At 35.9% G+C, this 27,416-nt stretch overlaps 1 protein-coding gene across 1 annotated transcript; it reads left to right on the plus strand.

Annotated features, from left to right (window-relative positions):
* Positions 1-5,802: 5,802 nt before the first annotated feature.
* Positions 5,803-26,233, plus strand: LOC138803676 (vomeronasal type-2 receptor 116-like). The gene is given in 8 exon segments (XM_069987737.1): positions 5,803-5,845; positions 6,247-6,329; positions 6,488-6,651; positions 18,744-19,032; positions 20,471-21,277; positions 21,962-22,189; positions 24,067-24,190; positions 25,290-26,233. Coding segments are annotated over 8 exon segments (2,682 nt in total).
* The last annotated feature ends 1,183 nt before the right edge of the window (positions 26,234-27,416 follow it).

Here is a 27,416-nt window from a genome sequence, read left to right on the forward strand (position 1 = left end):
AGCACATGGAACATTTTCTAAAATAGACCGCATTTTAGGCCACAAAGCAAACTTGTCTAAATTCAGAAACATTGAAGTTATACCTTGCATTCTCTCTGACCACAAGGGAATAAAATTAGAACTCAACACCAAAAGCCACCAAAGAAAGTCCGGTATCACATAGAGGCTGAACAACACACTGTTGAATCATGAGTGGGTCATGGAAGAGATTAGAAAGGAAATTCAGATGTTCATGCTATTCAACAAAAATGAACACACAAATTACCAGCTCCTCTGGGACACAGCAAAGGCAGTACTCAGAGGCAAGTTTATAGCTCTGAGCTCCTACATCAACAAATTGGAGAGAGCTGAAACTAACAACTTAATGACACATCTAAACCTCCTTGAAAAAGAGCAGCAAGATAAACCCCAATCCAGTAGACGGAAAGAAAGAATCAAAATTAAATCAGAATTAAATGAATTAGAATCCAAAAAACAATAGAAAGAATCAACAAAACAAAGAGTTGGTTCTTCGAAAAACTTAACAAAATTGACAGACCCTTAGCAAATCTTATCAGAAAAAGAAGAGAACACACCCAAATTAATAAACTCAGAGATGAGAATGGAAACATCACCACGGAAACAACCAAGATTCAGAACATTATAAGGGAATACTTCTCAAAACTTTATGCTAATAAGTTTGAAAACTTGACAGAAATGGACCTTTTCTTAGCAAATATTGACATGCCAAAACTAAACCAAGATGAGTTAAACTATCTTAACAGGCCCATATCAAGCACTGAAATAGAAACAGCAATAAGAGACCTCCCAGCTAAGAAAAGTCCAGGACCAGATGGTTTTACAGCAGAATTTTACAAGGCCTTCAAAGCAGAGCTCACACCAATACTCCTCCAACTCTTCAATGAAATAGAAAGAGAAAGCTCACTACCCAACACATTCTATGAAGCCATCATAACCCTCATCCCAAAACCAGGCAGGGACTCATCAAAGAAAGAGAACTATAGACCCATTTCTTTGATGAACATTGATGCAAAACTTCTCAACAAAATTTTGGCCAATCGACTTCAACAATTCATCCAAAAAATTATACAACACGATCAAACAGGATTCATTTCAGGGATGCAAAGCTGATTCAATATACGCAAATCAACTAATATAATTCATCACATCAACAGGAACAAGAATAAGAATCACATGGTTATCTCAATAGATGCAGAAAAAGCATTCGACAAGATCCAACACCTCTTTATGATGAAGGTTTTGGAAAAATTAGGAATCCATGGATCATTCCACAATACAATAAAGGCTGTACATGACAAACCTACAGCCAGCATTATACTCATTGGTGAAAAACTTAAGCCATTTCCTCTTAACTCAGGAAAAAGACAAGGATGCCCACTCTCTCCACTTCTCTTCAATCTAGTATTAGAATGCCTAGCTACAGCAATAAGACAAGATGCAGACATAAAGGGGATCCAAATAGGGAAAGAAGAAATAAAACTCTCCCTCTTTGCAGATGACATGATTTTGTATTTAAAGAATCCCATAGACTCCACTCCCAAATTACTCAAGCTGATTCAAATCTTTGGAAAAGTAGCAGGTTATAAAATTAACCCCCCAAAATCAATGGCTTTTCTGTATGCCAACAATGAGAAAAGTGTGGCTGAAATTAGGAAAGCAACTCCATTTGTAATAGCCCCACAAAAAATGAAATACCTGGGAATTAACTTAACTAAAGAAGTGAAGGACCTCTATGATGAAAACTTTAAAATCTTGAAAAAGGAAATCAACACAGAACTTAAAAAATGGCAAAACCTCCCATGATCCTGTATTGGAAAGATTAACATCATGAAAATGGCAATACTTCCCAAGGCTATCTACAAATTCAATGCAATACCTATCAAAATTCCAACCTCATTCTTCAAGGAAATAGAAGAGGCAATCCAAAAATTCATACGGAACAATAAAAGACCCCGAATAGCAAAAATGCTCCTCAACGGAAAGAACACTGCTGGAGGAATATCAATACCAAATTTCAAACTCTACTATAAAGCCATAGTAATCAAAACAGCTTGGTATTGGCATAAGAACAGACCTCAGGACTAATGGAATAGAACTGAAAACCCAGAAATGAACCTACAGACCTATAGCCATCTAATCTTCGATAAGGGAGCTAAAACAATAGAATAGAAGAAAGAAAGCCTCTTCAGTAAATGGTGCTGGCAAAATTGGTTAACTACATGTAGAAAACTAAAGCTAGATCCTTATATATCACCCTGCACCAGAATCCACTCCAAATGGATCAAAGACCTTGAACACAAAGCAGACACTCTGAAAACATTACATGATGGAATAGGAGAAACCCTAGGTCTCCTTGGCTCAGGCCGAAATTTTCTGAATACAGACCCGGAAACACAACAAATCAAAGAAAGGTTGGACAAATGGGATTGCATAAAGTTGTAGAGCTTTTGCCTGGCAAAGGACGTAGCTAGCAAGATCAATAGAAAGCCCACGGATTGGGAGAAGATCTTTACTAGCCATACAACGGACAAGGGTCTCATATCTAAAATATACTTGGAACTCAAAAAATTAAACCCCCCAACAACAAATCCTCAAAGAAACAACTGCCCAATAAATAAGTGGGCGAAAGACTTAAAGAGAAACTTCTCTGAAGAAGAGAGAAGGATGGCCAATAGACACATGAAGAAATGTTCAACATCCCTAGCCATAAAAGAAATGCAAATCAAAACAACATTGAGATATCACCTCACCCCAGTTAGAATGGCAAAAATCAAGAACTCTAACAACAACAACAGATGCTGGAGGGGATGTGGACAGAAAGGAACCTTACTTCATTGTTGTTGGGAATGTAAACTTGTTCAACCACTTTGGAAAGCAGTATGGAGGTTCCTGAAAAGACTTCACATAGAACTCCCCTATGACCCAGCAATCCCACTTTTGGGCATTTACCCAAATGTTTACAAACAAGACCACACTAAAGCTACCAGCACAACTATGTTTATTGCAGCATTATTTACCATAGCTAAGATCTGGAACCAACCCAGATGCCCCTCAGTAGATGAATGGATCAAGAAAATGTGGTATATATACACAATGGAATTCTATGCCTCCATCAGAAAGAATGACATTGCCCCATTTGTTAGGAAATGGAAAAACTTGGAAAAAATTATATTAAGTGAAGTAAGCCAGGCCCAAAGAAACATAGGTCCCATGGTTTCCCTTATTTGCAATATCTAGTATATGTATGAGTGAAGCAGAAAAGGTCAGATAATGTGATGTCAGGAAAATGAACCCTTAGATATGTATTTTAATGTGTTTTTTTTCTTTCATGCATGTGTTTCTAACGCATTTATAAGATTATCTCTTTGTTGCTTTGTATGTCCCTCCCCCACAGTATAACCCCTGCTTTCACTATATTTGATGTCAGTATAACTTGTGGAGGAGATGGGGAAAAACCAGTTGTTTAAGGATACAGGTGGACCTGTTGCAACAATGAGAAGTACAAGTTGTCATGTCCAAAACGAGCTTTACAACGTCGGTGGGGGGGGAAGAAGGGATGGATGGGGGAGGGGGTGAAGGAGAAGGATTGGGGGAGGAGGGGGGAGGCTGGGAAATGATGTGAAGGGTAAACAAAGGAGGAGACTGCAATGCTTGGTAAGAAATGCACCCATTGTCCTGCCCATGCAATTGTAACCCCTCTGTACAGTATGTTCACAAATAAAATAAAATTAAATTAAAAAAAATAAAACCTTCAGCACAACAAAGGAATCAGTAGAGTGAATAGATTGCCTACAGAGTTACACTGCTAAACATCTGGCAAGTGATTAATAAGCAGAATATACAGGAAACTCAGAAAACTACTCTTAAGCAATCAATATGTCACATTGGCAAATATGGTTAAGGATTGTTCTCAAATCCAGAAGTATAATTGGCTAATAAAAATCCCTGAAAATTCTTGGCATTAAGAAAATGCAAAGCCAAAGGACATTAAATTTTATCACATTCCAGTGACAAGGTCTATCTTCAAGAACACCAATAACAAATTATGGCAAGAATGAAGTGAAAGGGAGCACATACTCATGGCAATATCATTTCATGCAACCACTACAGAATGTATGTGATTTCCTCAAGAAACTATTAATAGATTTATGACATGAACCATTGCCACTTTTTGTGAGACTGAGTTTCACTCTACACATACATGTACAAGTATAAATAAAGCCTCAGTGGAGCTAACATATAGTACCAAGAATTTTAAAATATACAAGTAAAAAATCCACTGGAAACCTCATGAGAAAGGTTTTTTCCTCCTGCTTGTTAAAGTACATATTCAGCTTCATTTATACTGTGATGTGTATGTGTATGAAACACGGCAGCCTTCTGCAGAGTGTGCTCACCACTCTGAAGTAGCTGTGCTATTGAGGTCTCTGCATGGAATTTGGGTCTAACATTATGACAAGTAGAAAACAGACAGATGGTTTCATATTGACTTATACTTGACATAGCAAGAATTTCCTGTATTACCACGTGTCAATGTCTGGTGCGCTGGGGTCCCTGGGTAAAGGTCATGAAATCACCAGGACACAGGGGATGCAGAGTGCAAACAGCAGTTGCCACTGCATGCTGTGCTTTATTGTTAGTGGGTATTTAAAGACCAGCAAGCATAATCTTTGCCAAGATTTGGTCAGAAGACATTCACACAAAAATTTCAACAGATACATTTTTACTTAACCTATGAGACAATGTCTAGGTATATTATTATCTAAACTATTTTAGAGCAAGCTCAAACCACTTCTCCAATCTCAGGAAAATGCTTGACCAGCTGTTCATCTATGCTTAAGCAAGCAGAAGAGCCACTTCCTCAGCTCCCAGGAGTCTGTGACATGTGTTTTGAGATAGGGAGAGAGAACATTTTCCCTCTCTAGCCTGGCGTTGCAAGAGCTTTCCTAATCCCAAACTCAGTCCTCAGATAATCCTGAGGCTGGAGCCTGCATCATTCTGCCCCCTTAACATAGACCTCGAGTCTTAACAACCTTCACAATCACGTTTTCTCAGACAAGTACATCATTAAAAATAATAACTTAGCCTGGTGCTGGTGGCTCACGCCTTTAAACCTAGCTGTCCAGGAGACTGAGATTTGAGGATCGTGATTCAAAGCCACCCCGGGCAGGAAAGACCATGAGAAGCTTATCTCCAATAAACCACTAGAAAACTGGAAGTGGCGCTGTGGCTCAAGCTGTAGAGCTCTTGCCTTGAGCTTAAAAGTGCCCAAGCCCAGAGTTCAAGCCCCACGACCGACAAAAAAAATCTTGATCGTGTTTAGTATTACAGACTGTGATAGACAATTTGCTCCAGGAAAGTCAGAATGAACTTATGACTTTAAATGAGCATCATTATTCCACAATACTGTGAATTTCCGGAAATTAAGTAATCACTTAATCACGATCAAAAAAAAAAAAAAAGAACCTTGGGGAAGGGAGGGAGGGAGGGGATGGTAGGGGGAAAACAATGGAGGGGGTAACAATGTTCAAGAGGAAGTGGAAGTGTACTCATTACCTCACTCATGTAACTGTAACCCTCTGTATAGTATCTCTACAATAAAAAAAAAAAGAATAAAAAAAAATTAGCTATGTGAAGGTGAAATATCAGAATGTAAATGTAAAACTCAATTTGGGCATTGAACTTGACTTATTGAGGCTATTTCATTGAGGCTATTTTTGATGAACTGATCTGTGAATTTGTCAAAATACATGAGAAGCAATTTTTTGCAGAGCCTTCAATATGAGGCTGCTGTTTCAGCAGCAGCACTGCTTCCCAGGGAATAGTAAGTAGGTACATTTGCAGAGGACTGTGCACATGGAATTCTCATGGAAACCTGCCTGGATCAAGAAGCAATGTTGTGTGGCTGTTCTGGATCTTGAGTTTGTGAACTGACCCACTGTGTGTGATGTCCTAATAGCTTTTGTTATCCCAGTGGCATACATTTTTTTCTGGCCATTTCACCATGCACCTGATTAGGCATCCTCTGATGCAATCCAGTTGCATCATCCTAAATGGCTTTCATGCAAATAGTTTCTTGTCACAGATGTTGGACCAAATATATCAAAGTTAACTTTATCCCTAGAGACTCACTATTTGTGGTCTTGAAGGAAATCTTAGCAACTGGGTTGAATAAGGGGAATCTGTAAACATGTTTTCCAACTTATGTTTTCCTTCTCAATGCAGGGTCTCAGATGCAGAGCCCCATGGAGGAGTTTTACCCTTTCTGCCTGGGGACTTGCAAGAGCTTTGCAAGAACTGGGGGCTATGTATTCATCTCTGTCAATAAAAAGACACATATACATATATACGAAAATACATGAATGTATATATACCTGAAACTGTTGGCCTCACTGCCAGTCAGGATTTCAGCTTGGCAGATGCTTCAGGAATGTCTCTTTTGACTTTCGTATTCTTTCTCCTTCAGCTTCCGCTCCTTGTCAGGTGCTTGCCTAGCACGAACTGCTTTTCTACAATGAAGAAGCGAGCACACATGAATGGAGATGTGATGATTGCTGGGTTTTTCCCCCTCTACACTTTAGGAACGGATCTCAGTAGCAGTGATGTTTCTGGACAAGAAGAGAATAAGCCGTAAGTAACTCATCAGTTAATTTTTATTTATGGTTTTGTTGTCAGGATAGGCAACTGCTGAGGGAACTCCTGGTTACTGCTGAGTGTACTGTCTCTTTTCTACCCTGAAAAACCATCCTTACTGCACCAGAAACTGCTCAGTTTCATTATTTCATCTTCTATCTACGGTTGAGTAAATTTCTGCATGCTGATAGAAAATGTATCTGGTTTCTTCCATGTAACTCCTGTTTCCTGGGGAAACAGCATTTCACTTTACTCCTGTATTTATTCCATGCCAGATCTCACTGAAGATGATAAAGTGATATTATTACAAACAAATTGAGTCAGTTTCATGGGTTCTGTGCTAAAAGACTAAAGACACATTTCCTTTCCCATAGGCAAATCGTCTCAGACGTTTTGTTTAGGTATCACTTTAATATTGAGGTCTCTGAAACACATTCTTATTGTGGACTGCTGGCTCATGGGGGTAATACTATCTATTCAGGAGGCTGAAAGTTGAGGATCAATGTTTGAAGTCTGCCCAGGCATGGAAACATATGACAGATTTATCTCCATTTAATCAGCCAAACCTGGAAGTGGTGATGTCATTCAAGTGACAGAGTGGTAGTATTGAGCAAAAAAACTCAAGGACTGTGTCCAGTGTCTGATTTCAGTTCCTTAGAGACATACACACACACACACTCTGTCTCTCTCTCTCTTGCTATCTTTCACTTTAGACAAACAGTGACTTTCAAACTAAGCACTATTTCACTATTTCATGTCACATCGAGGTATTAGAAAACATTATCAAAGGTCCCTTATAGGAGAACTTTATCTATATAAGATGAGACCTTCTTTACTTGTGCACATCCATATCATTGGCTATTTGTCTCTATCTAAAGATATCAATAATAAATGGCTGTGAAAGAAAAGGAAAAAGGAAAGAAAAATGATTCTACAACACTCAAAGGAACTCTAGCAGTCAATTTGATACCTACTCCAAGAGGAAATGCTATTGCCTCTATCATATGTACTCCTCTCCAAATCCTGGTATGAGAAATAAAGCCTGAGAGACCTGCTCACCCATGGGAGCAGAGATGGCAGCAATAGCAATTACTCTCTTCCTTACTATAGAATATATCTGTCCTTATTTTCTATGCCACTAGTATGTTTCATTATCATTTTTTATTCTGTACTTGTCCTAGTCACTAATGGCCTGGGCACTGTCACTGAGCTTCTTTGTTTAAGCTAGCTACACTTCTGGAACTTTCTGGTTATTAATTAGAGATAAGAGGCTGGCTTCAAAACATGATCCCGAAATCTCAGGCTCCTAAGTGCCTAAGACTGTAGGCATGAGGCACCAATTTTTACCTCATTATTTACCCATGGTTAGCTGATTTTCCTTCTCTTCATTTCCCAAAACATGTTTGGCTACTTTTGCTACTTTGCTAATATAGTTTCATAGCTATGTACAGACATAAAGAGAATTACAGTCTGGTTTAGTAAAGTATTATGCATGATATTGACAACAGATAGTAATATTTATTCATGAAGTATTTATTGTAGATAAGTAGACCACTGCCATTAGATATCAGGCTGTGATATCTGATGTTACCATGAAGTTTCTCACTGGTTCATATTGTAGTTCCACCCTGCATATCATAAAATTAGATTATGGTCACTCACTCTATTTTTAACCAATTTTATACCTTTACTGATGTCCTTTGTCCTTTCCCATATTTATCATTTCTTCTGTTCATTTTCAGCTTCCTGATGTAGCTAGGAATTCAGGAATGAGGCACTGGTATTTGGCTTGCTTTGCACCCTTGATGGGCTTTCTCTAGAACTCTAGAACTCTGAGCTCACCACTTCTGTCTTTTTGTTGCTTAAGGGGAGATAAATGTGTCATGGATTTATCTGCCCAAGTTGTCTTTCACTCAGGATCCATGGGTCTCAAACTCCTGATTGGCTAGAATTTCAGGATTGAGCAACCAGCATAGGCAATTTTAATTCAGAGCTATCTTCAACCTTTGATTTCTCTACATTATTACCAACAATGCAATTTTGGGGGATTTTTAGAAAAAAATACTTTGTTTATGAATGTGTACAAACCATATTATGATGGGTTCCATTGTGATATTTCCATATACATAGTACATTTGAAATTAAAAAAATACTTCCTTCTTTTGGTTTTTCTACTAAAGAAATTCAGGAATGATTTTCAGAAACTATTTCTGTGTTCCAGACTATCTCTGTGAAGAAATAGCTTGTTTGTTTTGTACAACGGTAGATCCGGGTACAAATGTGCATGAAGGAAAAATAGAAATATAAATTATCCACATGACTACATTTGAAAAGTCATCACCAAAATGAGAAAGCCTCTAGTTCCCAAGGCATTATGGAAACATAACTGAGACAGTAATAAGCACTGAAAATATGAACTCATTCTATCACAATAGAACACTTTAAGGCACTAATATGCAGGTGCTTGCCTCACAGAATGTTTTTTTCTACTGTATCTTGCAGATATTTAATTAATTAACAAATTAGCATATATGACATAGCTCCTTCTTAACTTCTGCCACAGAGGAGCAACATTTAAATACTATGTATTTCTAACATGTATCTCCAGCTCACACCTCATTACTGAGGTACTATATCTTGATACCATGATTTAAAAATGCATATTCCTTCTGCCCACACTGCCATCTTCCAATTTAACTTAAACTTCTCTGGACCTAAATGTTCAGTTTAATATTTTACATTCCCTCATTGCACACATACATTTTAGCTCAATTGAAACTGCAATTTTTGTCTGGCTTGATGGGTAACTCATTTTATCTTTTAGTTTTACTGTTCTGATTGCTCAAATAGTTTAACTTTTTTTTCAGTAATGGATTTCCCTTTGGATTTTTAAATTTTAATGTGTCTGCTCATCTGCTTGTTCCTTAACTGCATTTTTCCTACTGGTATTTAAAATTTAGAGTTGTTTTATGCTATGCTATTAATCCTCTGTGATATGAATAGGTACCAGTAATTTCAACCATTCATTTGGATATCCCACTGTTTCATCCATTGTGCTGAAATTTTCAATTTGATGCAACCACAGCTACTTTGTTTTGTAGTGTGGAATATGGGGACTTGTGAATGAAAAGCTTTCTTCCACTCAGTGAAATTTAGAGCTTATTCTTGCTATTATTTTATGAGCAGTTTGACTTCTATTAAAGTTATGTTGTCTCTCAGTTTCTCTATTACTTGTAAAGTTCTAATCCCTTATTAATAAGTGATCAACTTGTGAGTTGAAGAAAAGTACAGATTGAAGAATAGGGTCAAATTTCACCGTTGGACAAATGGACACCCAGTTTTACAGTGCCATGCCTTTCTTAGGGTCCCATTCCCAGGCCAGACATTTTTGTGAACCTCTCAAATAATCAGGTAACTGTATTTGATTACAACTATTTCTGGGCCTTATATTTCATTGATATATTGTCGGTTTTCAACACAGTAATTTTTCTGCTATTTGTCTCAGTATAAAATAAACATAGTGATACTGCAGTATTGTTCTTGTGCCTTAAGATAGGTCTAGATAATTGACAATTTCCTTTTTCATAAAATTTAGTCTTGACTCTTCTGTTTCTGCGATGGAAATGATAGGAAATGGGATGAAGGTTGTACTAAAACTGTAGATGGTTTTCTGTAGCATGACTTTTTTTTTAACTATACTGATTCAGCTCATCCAGAATCCTGGGAGATATGTGTCTATATGGGTGATTGTGGTTATTTCTGCTATGATTGTTCATGACTTTTACTTCAGTCTTGTCAACCTTTTGTTTTTGTACAAGCTGATTTCGATTCATTGCTTATTGCTACTATTTTTATTCTCTATTTATTTTTCTGTTTGATTTTATTCCTTGTACTAATTTGGGGGTTGGATATCTAGTTCCTTGAGTTGCAGGATAAATTGTTCTTCCACAATATTCTCTCTTGATTTAAGCAGGGTTGTTATATTCTTTTCTTTCATCCATTTTCTATATCCATAGATTTATTGTAAGCTCTTGTTATTTTCATTTGTTCTAAGGATCATTTTATTTCTTATATTTTGTCTTAAAAAACAGTTCACTTGGTGATTTTATTGTTATTAATGGTCCAAATAGAGAGTTTAGTCCATAAAGAGAGTTCATTTGAACTCCCAATTTGCTACCAAGTGAGACAATCTATTTAAAACTGCATTATGATTGAGTGGTTACCATTGAGAAAAATTATTAGGATACTTCAACATACAAAATGAAGAACTCATTAGTTTAAATTTCTGCCAACAGGTCTTGTGAGCTCTTTAAAACTAGTGCTAAGTTGTCATGGTGATAGCAAAAGTTAATAGTGGGTTGGATGAGAACTGACCTTGCTCTAGAAAGCAGTTAACAGTTACTCTGCCACAGAATTGAACCTAAATTTTAGAGTTTTATATATACATGTACATACACACATATAGTTTTTAATATTATGAACCTAAAGATGAAGAATCTCTTTGGTCTTTCTGAAAATGGTGACTTGTCTTTTGCTCACCACCTTGAATACTTTGGCACTAATTATTTGAGTATTAGTATTTGTAGTATTTTTTTGGATGAGGATAGAGTTTTCTCTCAGTCTTTGAAGGACTTACTTATTCTAATGTTTCATCATGTAATAAAATACAAGTTTTAATTCTATTTTCTTCCTTTTAAAATCCTGAAATTTCTATACAAGCACTATAAACATGTTTATGATTGAATAATTATTTTCTTTCTTCTACTTACTCTGATCTTGTCTTATATAAAAATAAAAAAACTCATAAAACAAGAAAAAAAAAACAGTTCACTTGGGCTGGGAAGCTGGTTCAGTGGTAGAGCGCTTGCCTCGAATTATGAGGCCCTGGGTTCAATTCCTCTATACCACATAAGCAGAAAAACAGCCAGAAGTGGTTCTGTGGCTCAAGTGGTAGGCCACTAGCCTTGAGCTGAAGAGCTGAAGGACAGCGTCCAGGCCAGAGTTCAGCCCCCATAACCAAAAAACATAAAGTTCACTTTATCACACATTAATCTTTAGTTAATTACATTTAATACTTTAATTATTATTTAAGTATTTTATAATTGTTGGAAAATAAAGTCCTTTGGTTTTATGTTTGGGCATAATTTGCTTGTTAAATTCTCACATTACTATAGTATGACCTGCACGTGTGTTAAATATATTTTCAATAAATTAAAACTTGGCAGTGTTTAATCCTGGCATATCATCTCTTCTGGAGAATGATCTACTGATCATTCAATATTATTCAATAGAGGTTGGCTGAAATATTCTTTTGGTGTATATGGTGGTCATTTTACCAAGGGTGAAATTTAATTCTCATGCCTCCCTAATTTTGCCTGGAAGATGTCTCCATGAAATCTTCAGCTCTTGTTGTATTGAGGACTAACTCACAGTCTGATTTTATAGCTTAGTGCTCTGGTAGTGTAAAATAAACACTTAGGATTATTTCATATTGCTAATTCGATCTCTTTATCATGATGTAAGATTTTTGTCACTTTTTGATTCTTTCATTGAAGTCTATCTTACGTGTTGTGTTATAGATACTGCTGTTTTTTATTTCATTTGCATGGACTGCCTTATTACACTTCTTTTTTTTTCAATTTTTAATTGTTATAGTAAAGGTGATATACAGAGGGACTACAGTTACCTAAGTCAGTTAATGAGTAAATTTCTTTTTGAATAGTGCCACCTCTTTCCTCATTTTCTCTCAGTTCCCTAACATCCCCTCCACAATAAGTTGTATATTTGTTTCAACCCAGTTTCTGTTTAACTGCTGCAATATTTCCCCCTTCAACTACCATGTCTGTGCTCCCCCTTACACTCAGTAAAATAGATAATCTTACACACAATAATGAAATAAAAAGAGTGACAAAGGAGAAAACAAAGAAACAAAACAAAAAGAAAAATGACAAAAATCTCGTTTCCAATTCTATGGAGTGCATTTTAATAAACTTTTTTAAGATCATATAAATATAGCTATTTAGCATATGTGATCATTTCTTAGATTATCCACATTTGGTCTCACCATGTGAGTGTTTAAAATCCTGTAAAATTTGTCATGTCCAAGTGTAAGTTTTTGTCTTTTACCATCCAGTGTGGATATACATATATATATATATATATATATATATATATATACACACACACACATATATATATACATATATACATGTATATACATATATATGTATATATATATTTATACATATACATACACATATATACGTATATATACACATATATATGTACATATATACATACATATATATGTATATAAATACATATATATGTATATAGTGTGTGTGTATATATATATATATATAATAGACTTATTTTATTTATAACAATGAGGTAAACCATGTAAACTATAGTTTGGGTCTGGCTTACTTCACTTAATATTATCTTTTCAAGTATTTCCATTTCTTTATCTAGTTAGCCATACATTCTTTCACATGAAAAAATATAATGATATTTGGTATATATACACCATACTCTCACATTCTCTTAATCCATTCCACCACTGACAGGCATGTAGTTTGAATCCATATCATAGCTATTGTAAACAATGTTTAATAAACCTGATTGGGTTGATAGCTTTCCTGTAACTTCGTTTTTGTTCTACTGGCTGAATGTCTAGGAGTGCAATTCCTGGGTCATAGGGAAGCTTTATGTTTACTCTTTTGAGCAACGTTCATACTGCTTCAAGAGTGATTGAACAAGTTTACATTCCCACCAGGAGTGTGGTAGTGCTCCCTTTTTGACACAATTGTTAGTTTTCTTGCTAATGGACATTCTCATAGGGTTGTGGTGGACTCTCGGTAAGTTTTTGATTTGTATCCCTTTTATTCCCAGAAACTTTCAATATCTCTTCATATATTGACTGGCAATTCTTATTTGTTCTTTGGAGAAATCTCTCTTTATGTCTTTAGACCATTGATGAATAGAGTTGTTGTTTCTTTGAGGATTTGTTTATTGAGGGTATTTTTTTTTAAATTTTGACCTTTGAGTAGATTTTATGTATGACGTTTTCTAACATCATGCATTAAATCATACATGTTAGAAAGTCTTTCTCCCATTTTCTCAAATATGTATCTTGATAAGTATGTTCTTTGCCATGTAGAAATATTTTTGGGGCTGAATGCAATTTACCTAGATTTTACCTTGATTTGTTGTGATTCTGGAACTTGACTAAGATGTTTCAATCTGTGATATCCATCACATAACCTTTATGTTTTACAATCTCTTCCTGTAATACCTTTAGTGAATCTGGCCTTACATTGAGATCACTGATCCATCCGGAAATGATTCTAGTAGTTTTCTGCTCATGTATACAAAATTCTGGCAGCACCATTCATTGAAGAGGCTTCTTTCTTCCATTTTGTGTTTTTTGTTTCCTTATGAGATAGTAGATAGCTATAGATATGCAGGTTTATTTCTGGGTCTTCTATTCCATTGGTTCTCAGGCCTTTTCATGGGTCACTACCAAATATCTTTTCTTACTAAGGCTTTGTTTCAGAGTTTGAAGATAGATATTGTTATTCCCCTAGTACTGTTCTTGATGTTAAAGACCATTTTTGCTCTTTGTCATGATTTTCCGTCCGTAAAAATTTTCATATTTCTTCTATATCACTCAAGAATGTTGTTGGGATTTCCATGTGCATTGCATTGAATGTGTAGAATAACTGGGCAGTGCTGCCATGTTCACGATGATAATCCTTCCCATTCAGGAGCATCAAAGGTATTCCATTAAGCTTGGCGTCAATGGCTCACACCTGTAATCCTAGCTACTCAGGAGGCTGAGATATGAGGACCATGAATCAAAGCCAGCCTGGGCAGAAACTCTGTGAGACTCTTATCTCCAATAAACCACTAGAAAACCGGAAGTGGTGCTGTGGCTCAAGCGGTAGAGTGCTTGCCTTGAGCTGAAGAGCGCAGGGACAGTGCCCAAACCCAGAGTTCAAGCCCCACAACCGACGGGGGAAGAAAAAGGTATTCCATTTACTTATAAATGCTTTAATTTTTTCAGACAGTTAAAGTTTTCTTCAGGTTTTGTTCACATCCTTGGTTAAGATAATTCCTGGGTCTTTTCAATTTTTTTGAGTCTATTACAAAAAAGTGGTTACCTGAATTTAGTCACAAACTTCTCGTTGTTGGCACACCAGAAATCTACTGATTTTAATGGGTTAATTTTGATTCTGTATTTTCGAAAGTTTTGGATTAGTTTGGGGGAAGGAAGCTATAGGTATCTTCCAATACTGGGTTATGCCATCTGTAAACACCTCAATGTAACACAGACATCCTGAAAGTATTGCAGGAGAGAATATGGGAAACACTAGGGCTCTGTGGCAGAAGAGGGGCTTCTTGGGGAAGAAGTTTCTAGTACCAAGTGTTAACTGACACCTCAGCCATGAAGGTTTGGCTGACTAATAAATGCCATGGTACCCTGAAAAAAATTGCAAATAGGGATTGTTATACCTCTCATTTCCTATTTGGATCCACTTCATTTTTTTTCTCTTGCTTTATTTCTCTTGCTAGAAATTCCACTGCAATATAGAAAAAGAATAGAAAATGAGCATCTGTTTCTTCTTCCTGACTTTAGAGGAAATTGGTTTAATTTTTCACCATTGAAATGCTGTCTATAATTTTGTGTGTTCTTTTCCTTTTGTGTTCAGATTTGCTAAGGGTCTCTCAATTTTTTAATTTATTCAAAGAACCAGTCTGTTCATTTTTTATACGTTTTATGGTATTTTCTTCTCTATTTTGTTTATTTCTTAGTTTATTTATTTTTTTTGTCAGCCGTAGGGCCTGAACTCTGGGCCTGGGCACTGATGCTCAGCTCTTTAGCTCAAGGCCAGCTCTCCACCACTTGACCCACATGGCCACTACCAGGTTTTTCTACTTATGTGGTGCTGAGGAATCAAACCCAGGATCTCATGCATACAAGGCAAGCACTGTACTACAGAGCAACCTTCCCAGGTTTTAATATTATAATTTCCATTTAGTGGTTTTGAATTGGTCATGTTCCTTTTGTACAAGAAACTTAATGCTTATCATTAAATTATTAATTTGTGATTTCTACAATTTGTTTCTGTAGGCATTTAGAGGTATAGATTTTCTTCTGACTACTGGCTTCATTGTGTCTCAAAGTAGCTGATTTTTTTTTTTTAGTATTCATATCTGTTGCTTCATAAAAACTAGAATCAACCTTCTAATCTTATCAATAACCTTCTGGTCATTCCGCAATGTGTTGTTCAGTCACCAGTTTCAAAGGATTTTCTGTAATAGCTTTGCCTCCTGAATTGTAATTTTCTTCCATTATGATCTGTCAGGATATAGGGAATCATGACTTTTTTTGAATTTGCACAGATGTGCCTTTTGAGTTACAGGATGATCTAGTTTGGAGAATGTTATTTGAGTGGCTGAAAAGAATGTATATTTGGATGCTCCTGGGTTAATTATTTGCTAGCTATATGGTAATTCTATTTTATCAATGCAGTTGTTTAGGTATGATGGTCTTATGCAGAATTTTTGCCTGGATGATCTATCCAGCTACAACAGAGAAATGTTGATGTCACCAGCAATTAATGTGTTTGCATCTATTTTTTAGATAAGTTTTAGATTAATAATTATTTGTTTAATGAAGTTGGGTGTCCAGTATTTAGTGCATGGATATTTGGAATTGTTATATGCTCTTGAGGGAGAGTTGTATTTATTTTTCTGCAGTGCCCTCCTTTGTTTATTACCATTACTTTTAATTTTAAATCTATTTCATCTGATATTAGTATTGCTACTCCACCCTATTTATGGGAGCATTTGCTTGAAATATATTATTCCAGGCATTCAATTAGAAAATGTTCATTTTTGTTGGCAAGATGGGTCTCTTGTGGACAGCACATACATGGGTCTTGCTATTTGATCCAACTCCCTAATCTGTTCCAACTATTTGGAGATTTAAGGCCATTAATGCTGAGAATTGAGAAGTGATAGGTAACTCCTGACATGTTATCCACCTGCTTGGTGGTTGTGCCTCATCTTTTCCTATAATGTTTAGTTGGCTCTCTAATAAGGAATATTCTTTCCATCACTATGGCATTCTGATTGATCATCTATATGTATTTCCTTAGCTATTTTTCTATTGCTGAATTGGTGAGGACAATTATTTCAGTTATTCTTGTTATGCAATTTTATATTTGTTCACTAGTTATGAAGGAATATTTTGCTGGATACACTGTTTTTGGTTGGTAGATGTTTGCCTATAAACTGTGGCATACATCATTTCAGGCATTCTTCCTTTCACCATCTCATGTGAGAAAGTTGTATTTATTCTGACAGCTTTTCCTTCATAAATAATCAATTATTCCTCTCTAATATCTTCCAGTACCCTTTCCATGGGCAATAGCATGCTCTTTTCTGGTCTGGACTGTTTGGGCTTCTAATACTCTTTGTTACTGAATGTGTCTTTAATTTTGCGTGCTCAGAAGTTTTTCTAATAAAATTCCATTAGATATGTTTTCTATCGTTTTTATTGCTTGCTCTCCTCGTTCATGAATATGTAATCATAAAGTAGGGCTTTTGGTTGATTCCTAAATTTCTTTTTTTTAGTTGCTTTTTTTATTGTGAATATACTGTACAGAGGGGTTACAATTACATGGACAATGTAATGAATGCATTTCTTATCAAGCATTGTTGCCTCCTCCTTTGTTTCCCCTCACCATTCCTTCCCATCCCCCCGTTCCAACCCCGCCCCCTCCCACCCGGCTCCCATGAGTTCTTGCATGCTCCTTTACTTTTTTTTCCCCAGTGTCTTATATCTTTTTGCCAGGAGAAGACACTTTCATTTCATCTGTACTATTAGTTTCCTTTTCATCTGCGATATAGATTTACCTTTATCTTTATAGATGCCATGAATTCTTCTAATAATTCTAGTCTCATAATGCTCAGGAATTGTCCTGTGTACATTTTCTTTCTTTTCATATTTTAATCAACCTGTTCTTAAAGCATTTTAGAACTATATTCTAGGTCCTTCATTGTCTGACCCATAGCCTGGACACTTTCTCTAAGAATTAAACTTGCTTTATTTGCCATTTTTCTTGTATATTCATGGATTATTTCTCTCCATTTTGAATCATTTGTATTTTCATGTTGTTTCCATTGTGTCCTTCTTTGAACAATGTACATTGATTTCATTATATTAATTTTTTTATGTTCTCACAACAGATTTAACATTGCACATACATATCACAAAAGAGAAAGGAAAACATTTTTATCCTCTTTACAACTTTATGTTTTTTCCTTTTCTATATCTCAAGATAAATACACTAGCAAATGTATTAAGTATTAGTGTAATTCCTCATGGTGGATTTTGATGGTGGATTTCAATGTAAAGATTTTTCACAATTCTTTACTCATAACCTACATTGGAGGCTCCTTTCCCCATATTCAGTACCTTAGAGTTGGTTGTCTACCTATGTTTTCATTACATAAATAACAGTTAAATTACCTCACCAGTTATTAAGCTTTTGTTGTGGTTGATATTGCAGGAAGAACTGTTGATTTCGTTGGGTATGTGAGCAAAGCTTTCTATGCAATCTTGATTAAATAATGCTTTCCTTCTGAAAGATGCTATTAAGTTGAAGAATTGTTAGTTAGCTCAACTTGCAATATAAGCACTTAACAGCAGCTGGGCGACTGAACCAGAAGGCTTTTCACACAGGTCTCCACCTGTTTCACCATATTTACCCAAGGTGAAGGCAACAGAATATTTTGTGTCTCATCACAACTTACTCCATGCCTAATGGAAAAATTTTGCATGTATATGGTAGTGGAGATAAAGCAAGCTCTTGGCTTAACTAAGTTTCTGAATGTAATTCATGACAAATTCCTTTCATATATTTACATAACCCTATATTCAAGCACAAAACATTGTATTCATATTCCATCCTAATTGGGCATAATATTTTACCATACTTATTAGCAGAAACGCAAGCATTCCTTCCATAAAAGCCATAATTTTGAAATACTCCTGCTGAATTTCTATGCTCATTATGCAGGTTTTCCTTCAAGAACTACCAGTGTGTTTTGGCCTTGGCTTTTGCTATAGAAGAGATCAACAAAAACCCTGATCTTTTACATAACTTAACTCTGGGATTTAGTATCTATGATGTTCAATATGGATCAAGGACATCATTTAAAAATCCCTTCGTTTGCCTTTTTGGGAAATATGACTTTCCAAACTATAATTGTATGAGAGACAATCAGTCTATAGCAGTACTTACAGGACCTTCAGGAGCATTATCTTCACAGATTGGGACACTGCTGGACCTCTATAGTTTTCCACAGGTGAGAGTGTGAGGGGTGGGAGATATTAAGAATGCCTAATTTAGTGCCATCTCAGGTGTTAGAAGAGGACAAAAGGAAGAGACTTGATTTATTGAGGGGAAGGTAAATAACAAAATGCTTAAATAAGGATACAAGTTGATCCATTGCAACAATGAGAAGTATAAGACACTTTGGTGAAAATGAACTTTACAACTTAGGCAGAGAGGAAGGTGGACGGGAGGAGTGTGGGAGGTGGAGACGGAAAGGATGGTAGGGGGAAAACAGAGGAGGAGGTAACAATGCTCAATTGGAAATGTACTCATTACCTTACTCATGTAACTGTACCCCCTATGTACAGTATTTATTTACAATAAAAAGCATATTTTAAAATGTAGAGTAAAAAAAGAGTATGTCCTCAAAGATAATGTGATATTTCTAGTCCTGTTGGTTTCAAAAAGGGGATGAAAACATTATAGACAAAAGGTATTATTTTGGAATTTTAAGCCTTATAATTGATGTCGATTCTTTAAGAAATTAGGAAATGGAAAATGACTTTAAAATGTCAAGATATGTTGAGCATGATGCTGATGGACCACATCTCTAATCCTAGTGACTCAGAAATCATTTCTAATTAATTAGAAAAAATAATGCAGTAATGTGTGGTTCAAGTGGTAGAGTGCTACTTTGGGGGGAAAAGATAAGAACTACATAAGGCCCTGAGTTCCTGGCCCTTCACTAACACACACACACACACACACACACACACACTCACACACACTCACACACATATATGCAGGCTCATGTGTAAGATACATTGAATGCAATATGTCGGACTTAGAAAGAGAAAGGAGTATATGATCTCTCAAATGTAATATTTTGTCTAAATAAGGAAAATGAAATATTAAAAATATCTGGACCACACTCAGATATGTATATATATGCATATATATGCATATATATATATATGATCAATCTGACTAAATTATGGTACATATCAGGGTAGAATTGAATGATGTAACCGCTCAGAGAAAGAGACTGTACATAAAAATACCTGGCAACTGAAGCATATCTTCAATGAGGGTAGCTTTTTAGGTGTTCAGGGAATATGGAAGAGGAGAAAGGAGAGATGGGTAGTAGAAAATAATATAATATTCAATGTACATATATGTGAAAATGGAACTAGGAAAGTCAGTAATATGTGGGGTGGATATCGATTACAGGAGTTGATGGAAAGAGTGACAACGATTAACAGATTTTGTAAAAACCAATTAATACATTGTCAAATAATTTAAAATTTTTAAATTTATTTCTTCCAAAATTAAATGAAAAACCTACCTTCTAACTATTGCACACAGTTATATGATATATATATATATATATATATATATATATCATGACTGGAATTAGGATGGATGGAAATCTTCTCATTTTTGCATCATCCTGTTCTCATTCCCTTTAGCTGACCTCTGGGCCTTTTGATCATGCTCTGAGTGACAATAACATGTTTCCTGGTCTCTATCAAATGGCTCCAAAGGACACTTCAATAGCCAATGGCATGGTCTTATTATTACTTCACTTCAGCTGGAATTGGGTGGGACTGGTAACCTTACAAGATGAGAATGGTTTGTGGATTCTTCCTGCATTCAAAGAAGAGATGGCCAAGAACAGAGTTTGTCTAGCCTTTGAGATATCATTACCAAATTATTCCATGTCGAATATTTTCAAAATTATGGCACATTATAACCAGATAAATAAATCTTCAGCAAATATCTTCATTGTGTATGCTGATAATGAGTTCCTACGACATTTTTTTATATGTGTTGAACAATTTTTAATACAAGGCAAAGTTTTTATTATGAACTCAGAGTGGGATGTAACCATGAGAAAGAGATATTTCATTCTAGGTTCATTCCTTGTACCTCTCGTTTTCTCACACCATCACCCAGATGTTTCTGGATTCACAGATTTTCTCAAATCAGTTAACCCCTGCAAATACCCAGAAGACTTTTTTCTTGCTAGGTTATGGTTTCTCTCTTTTAATTGCTCAGATTCTGTGTCTGACTGTGTACTGTGGGAGAACTGTCCTCACGATGCCTCCTTGGATTGGTTGCCTAGGCATATATTTGACATGAGTATGTCTGGAGACAGTTACAGTGTGTACAATGCTGTGTATGCTGTGGCCCAGGCTCTCCATGATATGCTGCTTTATCAAACAGAAACACAAACAATGGGAAATAGAAATGGGATAGTGTCTTCCCCTGCACAGGTAAGGCCTTCTGTGTTGTACATCACACATTAGGAAGAAAGTTACTTTTTAGAGAGGTTCTTACTCTATGAAATTAAATAATTTTGGGATTCTCTCAAACCCCAAGATACTATACTTCTTCAATTGTGTGTGAGATTCTCTAGGAATGTTTTTAAGTACTCTTCAAGAAAAGCAGGATGAAAAAGGACATTTCTAAAAATGCTTTTATTTAAAAATATACCAACATGTTTTTAACCAATATTTTGAAGACTTCAAAATCACCATTGAAATCTGCATTTCTTAAGTAAGTGTAAATGATGACCTCCTGCACATAATTATGCATATTTTTCATAAGAGATCATTTTATTCTATTTTATCTATTAAAATTTTACCAAGCTCATACTACAGATGATCACAAAACTAGTGGATGTAGAAAGCTACAGTAAGCAAATGAAAACTTTCTCACTAATGACTATTTACATGAAATTGGTTTCTCTTGAAGAGAGGCCTTCTATTTCCTTTTGAGTGACCAGGACTCCGAAAGAATATTTTTATTCTCTGATAGGTTTTCTTCTATGCAACTCACTAAGTACCTCTACTATTCTTGAATTCGGAATAAAAAATTTAAGGCAATCAAGAGCCTTTCTTGGTTCAGGTTTTCCTTCTTAACTCTGGGATATATTTCACCATATATTTCTCTTGTAGCTGCATCCTTTTCTGAAGAACATCCAGTTTCACAATCCTGCTGGAGATCAAGTGATTTTAGATGAGAAAAAGAAATTGGGGGCAGAGTATGATATTGTGAACATTTGGAATTTTCCCGAAGGTCTTCAACTTGAGATGAAAGTAGGAAAATTTTCTCCACATACTCTTCATGGTCATCAACTGACTTTATCTGAAGATCTAGTAGAGTGGAACATAGGAAATACAGAGGTTGGTTGGATTTAACAGTAATGATTTTAAGGATATATAAGTAAAGAAATTTCACCCTTAAAATTTATACCTGGTTGTGTGCCAGTATCTTACTCCTATAATACTTGGTATTTAGCAGGCTGGGATATGAATATCATGTTTAAAAAACAGTGCTAACAGGAAATGCTTTGAGACTAATCTCAAATTAACCATCAATATAGCTGAAGTGGTGCTGTGGATTAGGCATTAAAGTGTTCACATTAAGCAACAAAGCTCAGATACCCATCCCAGACTCTCATTGTAAGATTTAGTTCTGGCACACACACACACACACACACACACACACACACACACACACACACACACACACACACACACACACAAATACACATACACACACATACAAACAGACAGACAGACACATGCATGCACGCACACATAAATATATACCCTATGTGCTTACTAAAAACCAAGCAGTGGACATTTAAAATATTTCCCACTTAAGAAATTGGAATGACTGATTGTTGGCTATAAAAGGAATAGAATACATTAACAGTACTTGGGTGAGGGTACTCTTGCTTCTAATTATATCTACCCAGGTAGATGACTACCTCAGATCTAAGATGGTAGTTTTGTTTAAAGCTCAACTGGGTAGAATATTCTATGAGACTTTTTTGCTTTTATTATAAAAATAGTATACAGAGGGGTTACAGTTACATGAGTAAGGTAATGAATACATTTCCTATCGAGCATTGTTACATTCTTTGTTTTTCCTCTACTATCCATTCCTTCTCCACCTTCCCAACTCCCCCATCATCCAACAAGTTGTAAAGTTCATTTTCAACATAGTGTCTTGTACGTTTCGTTGTTACAATGGGTCAAATTGTATACCTATTTGAACATTTTGTTTTTTACCTTCCACTCCCCAAATTAGAAAAATGTACATACAAGACCCAGGTCACCAAAATTATATACAGTGAAAACAGGAACATAACAAAGAAACTAAAAATCATATAGCACATTATAAATACATTAAAAACAATAGCAAGAAAGAAAAAATCACTTGTGTCCCCATCTTTGGGTTCATTTCGCTTAACATCATCTTATATGCTCATATCTCAATTAACAATAAAAAATCTCAAGTGGAGATTCGGCTCAAGTAATAAAATGCTAATCTTCAGCACAAAAACCTCAAGGTCAGTGCCCATACTACGAGTTCAAGTCCCAGGATCATTTCCAAAAAAAGTTAACAGAGTGTTTCTAAAAGTTTATAAGGAATATTAAATTGCATTTTTCTTAGCAAAATATCAGAGCAATCACATTATATATTTTAAGGGTTTATTTTGCTCCCACTTGTGGAAGTTCCATTCAATGATTACTTGCCTACTGCTTAGGTATCTTTGGTGAGATGAATCAGTGAAAGAGCCTGAGCAAAAAGATTCTCACCTCATGGCCACTGTATAAATGTGACAGTCTTTGTATTCAAATAACCTTAAAAGAGAAGACCTATGCAATATCTTACAGCACACTTTTCAAGCTTCAAAGAAATTTGTTTCTCTTTACTCCTCATCATTCACAATTAGTGGGAAATAACAAATTATGACATGAATTCAAGGAAATTCCATAGCTCTGGACAATAGGACTTACTTTCTCACCATTAATCCACTTTTAAAGGTCTCACACTTCTCAAGAGTTCAATAGGCTAGATAGAGATCAAGCTGATAGAACACTAAGTTGTTTGTGGTATGATGTGGAATCTATACCAACGTTAAATTAACTGACCAGATTTATGTGCATAAAATGATACATTTAATAATCCTATTCTTTAAAAAAATGAAATTTTTGGAGTGTCAGGTAAAAGTCTGAGCAGTTACTGACACAGATCTGATTTTCTTCAGCCTCCTCACTCTGTCTGCAGTGAAAGTTGTGTTCCAGGATTCAGGAAAACTCCTAAGGAGGAAAAGGCTGCTTGTTGCTATGATTGTACCCCTTGCTCAGAGAATGAGATAGCTAATGGGACAGGTAAGTTCATGACTTAGGGAAAAATTTATATTCTCTAGTAGTGTCCCCAAACCATGCAATGCAAAAGTTGTGTATTAGGATTGCAGCACCAATGTCTTCCATTTTACTCATAAATGAATTGTGACTGTAGAGGTTCTTGCTTCCTGAAAAAGATCACAGGTTGTCAATTATGTATGGAACTAATTTTTTTACTCTCCCATATGAATGTTTGTTCAAGTAATCACTAATGTAAGTTTAATGCCCATCATATTAAGTGCAAAGCTACTTAAAGGACGAGGTCTCCAGTTTTTTTTTTTCAAAATTGACTTCAGAAAATAAAGAAAAAAGAGATCTTGCACATCTTTATTTCCTAGTGCCCAGAAATATTGTTGCTGTACAGCAAGTGATGTGATTGTTTTCTGTATAAGAAGCAATCAAAAGGGTTGTGTACAGCATGACTTTAGAGCTTGAAAGTGTGATTTGATTTTATGTTGCCCCATGCATTACAAGCAAGTGGGACAGACAATATGACAACTTCAAGGAAGGGATATAGAGCTTTTATTTATATTGTCCAGAGACATGGAGGGAAGTACAAACCCTGTGATGCACACTTTTTGATGAAGTGTTTGAGTGGTGAACACAAGGCTGAGAAGAGCTATGGCAACATGAAGAGGTCTGGAAAAATTTAGGGATAATAGTAATGGTAAGGGATAATATGTGTTATAGACACGTAAAGATAAAGTTATTGTGAATGTAGATTAGACATAGAGAGATTGTCTAGCATGCATGAAGTCCTGGGTTCAATTCCACAGTATCACAGAAATAGAAAGAGCTAGAAGGGGCACTGTGGCTCAAGTGACAGAGTGCTAGCCTTGAGCAAAGAAAGCTCAGGGACAGTGTGCAGGCCATCAAAGCAAGTCCTAGGACTGGATAAAAGAAGAGAAAGTGGGAAAGTATATGGGAATATGATGAAGATATAATATGATACTGAACATATCTGGTAATACTTGGGAATTTTTGTTCTTATGCTAATAAGTATTGACATGTTATAATTTTCTCTATGTAGGGATTTTCTAATTTGCTTTTAAGTACTGTAAAGATTATTTGAATTCCTCACCAGATGTGGAGCATTGTATGAAGTGCGCAGATCATCAGTATGCCAACACAGAGAGAAACCAGTGCCTCCAAAGAGCTGTAAGTTTCCTGGCTTATGGAGAGCCCTTGGGGATTGCCTTGGCCTGCATGGCTCTATGTTTATGTACACTCACAGCAATTGTTCTTGGAGTCTTTGTGAAACATCAGAACACCCCCATTGTTAAAGCTAATAACCAAGTTCTCAGCTACATCCTGCTCATCTCCCTCTTCTTCTGTTTTCTCTGTTCCTTGCTCTTTATTGGCCATCCAAACACAGCCACCTGCATTCTACAGCAAACCACATTTGGAGTTGTATTCACAGTAGCTGTTTCTGCTGTCTTAGCCAAAACTGCAACTGTGGTTCTGGCCTTCAAGGTCACCTATCCAGGGAGAAGAATGAGGTGGTTACTGCTCTCAGGGGCTCCTAACTTCATCATTCCCATCTGTACTCTGATTCAGGTGACCTTCTGTGTACTTTGACTGGGGACTTCACCTCCCTTCATTGACACAGATGTACACTCTGAACATGGCCACATTATCATCCTGTGTAACAAGGGCTCCCTCACTGCTTTCTACTGTGTCTTAGGATACCTGTTTTTTCTGGCCCTGGCCAGCTTCATTGGGGCTTTCCTGGCCAGGAACCTTCCTGACACGTTCAATGAAGCCAAGTTCCTGACCTTCAGCATGCTGGTGTTCTGTAGTATCTGGTTCACTTTCCTGCCTGTCTACCACAGTGCCAAAGGAAAAGTCATGGTGGCTACAGAGGTTTTCTCCATCTTGGCTTCCAGTGCAGGGCTGCTGGGCTGCATTTTTGCTCCCAAGTGCTACATCATATTGTTAAGGCCAGATAGAAATTTTCTGCATGGATTTCGGGACAAAACATGTGCCAGGGGAAATAAACCCTCAGATGAAACTTACATGTATGATTAAATACATAGGAGGTCAAGTAAATTCTACATTTCTTTTTCCATCAGATATTAGTTTATATTGTTAGAATCAATTTGATGAATAAGTGAGTCTCACTCATTTCTCATGTGATAGTACAGTCACAATTTTTAGCCACCTACATTTTAATTTTGTTCCAATATCTTTGGATTTTCATGCTTACACTGCACTTATCCAATCATCTCCACTATTATATTTTAACTGCTACTTGTTTTTGAATTGTGCTTTCTTAATCATTTGCCTAAAAATTTATTTTATGTTGCTAGTCCTGAGTCTTGATCTTAAAGCCTGGTTACTCTCGCTTAGTTAGTTACTTAGTTAGTTAGTTTATTCATTCATTCATTTCATCAAGGCTAGTGCTTTACACTTGAGCCACAGCTCCTCTTTTGGCTCTGTAATGGTTAACTGGAAATGTTATTCTCTTAATGTTCCTTCCCAGGTTACTTTTAAGCCATGATCACTAGATGTTATCCTGTGCAGCTGAATTAATGGACTTTTTTTACTTTTAAAGTACATTATCTTCCTACCTGTAACTATTCTTCTTAATCATGACTCATCAATATTTTCATCTTCCAAAAGTTCCATGTTTTATATACTCAATAGTGTTTATTTTGCTTCATACTTGTATATTTTAACTCACACATCTTTCTTTATCCTTATTCCTCAATTGATTTTGGTGAAATAATCTCCCTCATTCTCTCTGATTTCATTCCCTCTCTCTTCCCTTTCCTTCCTCTCTTCTTTCTCCCCCCTCTCTGCTTTCTCTTTTTTTCTGCTATCTCTATATTATTTTATAATTTTAAGAATTGGTTTAATAAGCTACAAAATACAACTCAGTTGTATTGTCTTTATGAAGTAACAGCTAAGGAATGTAGAGAATCATAATAGGTTGCTTATCCATGGCTGGATATAATTTTCAAGTTATTATTGTGTAATTCCTTTACAAATATTGTGAAGGCTATCTGAGTTGGCCAAGTTGTGGAAAACAGAAGCTGCTAAGAACAATGAGCCACAGAATTCTAAATTCCAAGTTTGTTCCTTGATGATTTCAGTTATAATTATGCAATGATAATTTGATGGCAACATGTTACTCAACAGAAAGCAATAAATGGGGACCAATAATATATCATATATATCATATAATATATATTATACATATATCATGTAT

This window comes from Dipodomys merriami, unplaced genomic scaffold (assembly GCF_024711535.1).
Source record: "Dipodomys merriami isolate MVZ:Mamm:240054 unplaced genomic scaffold, mDipMer1.0.p SCAF_345, whole genome shotgun sequence".
NCBI classification, from domain to species: Eukaryota; Metazoa; Chordata; class Mammalia; order Rodentia; family Heteromyidae; genus Dipodomys; species Dipodomys merriami.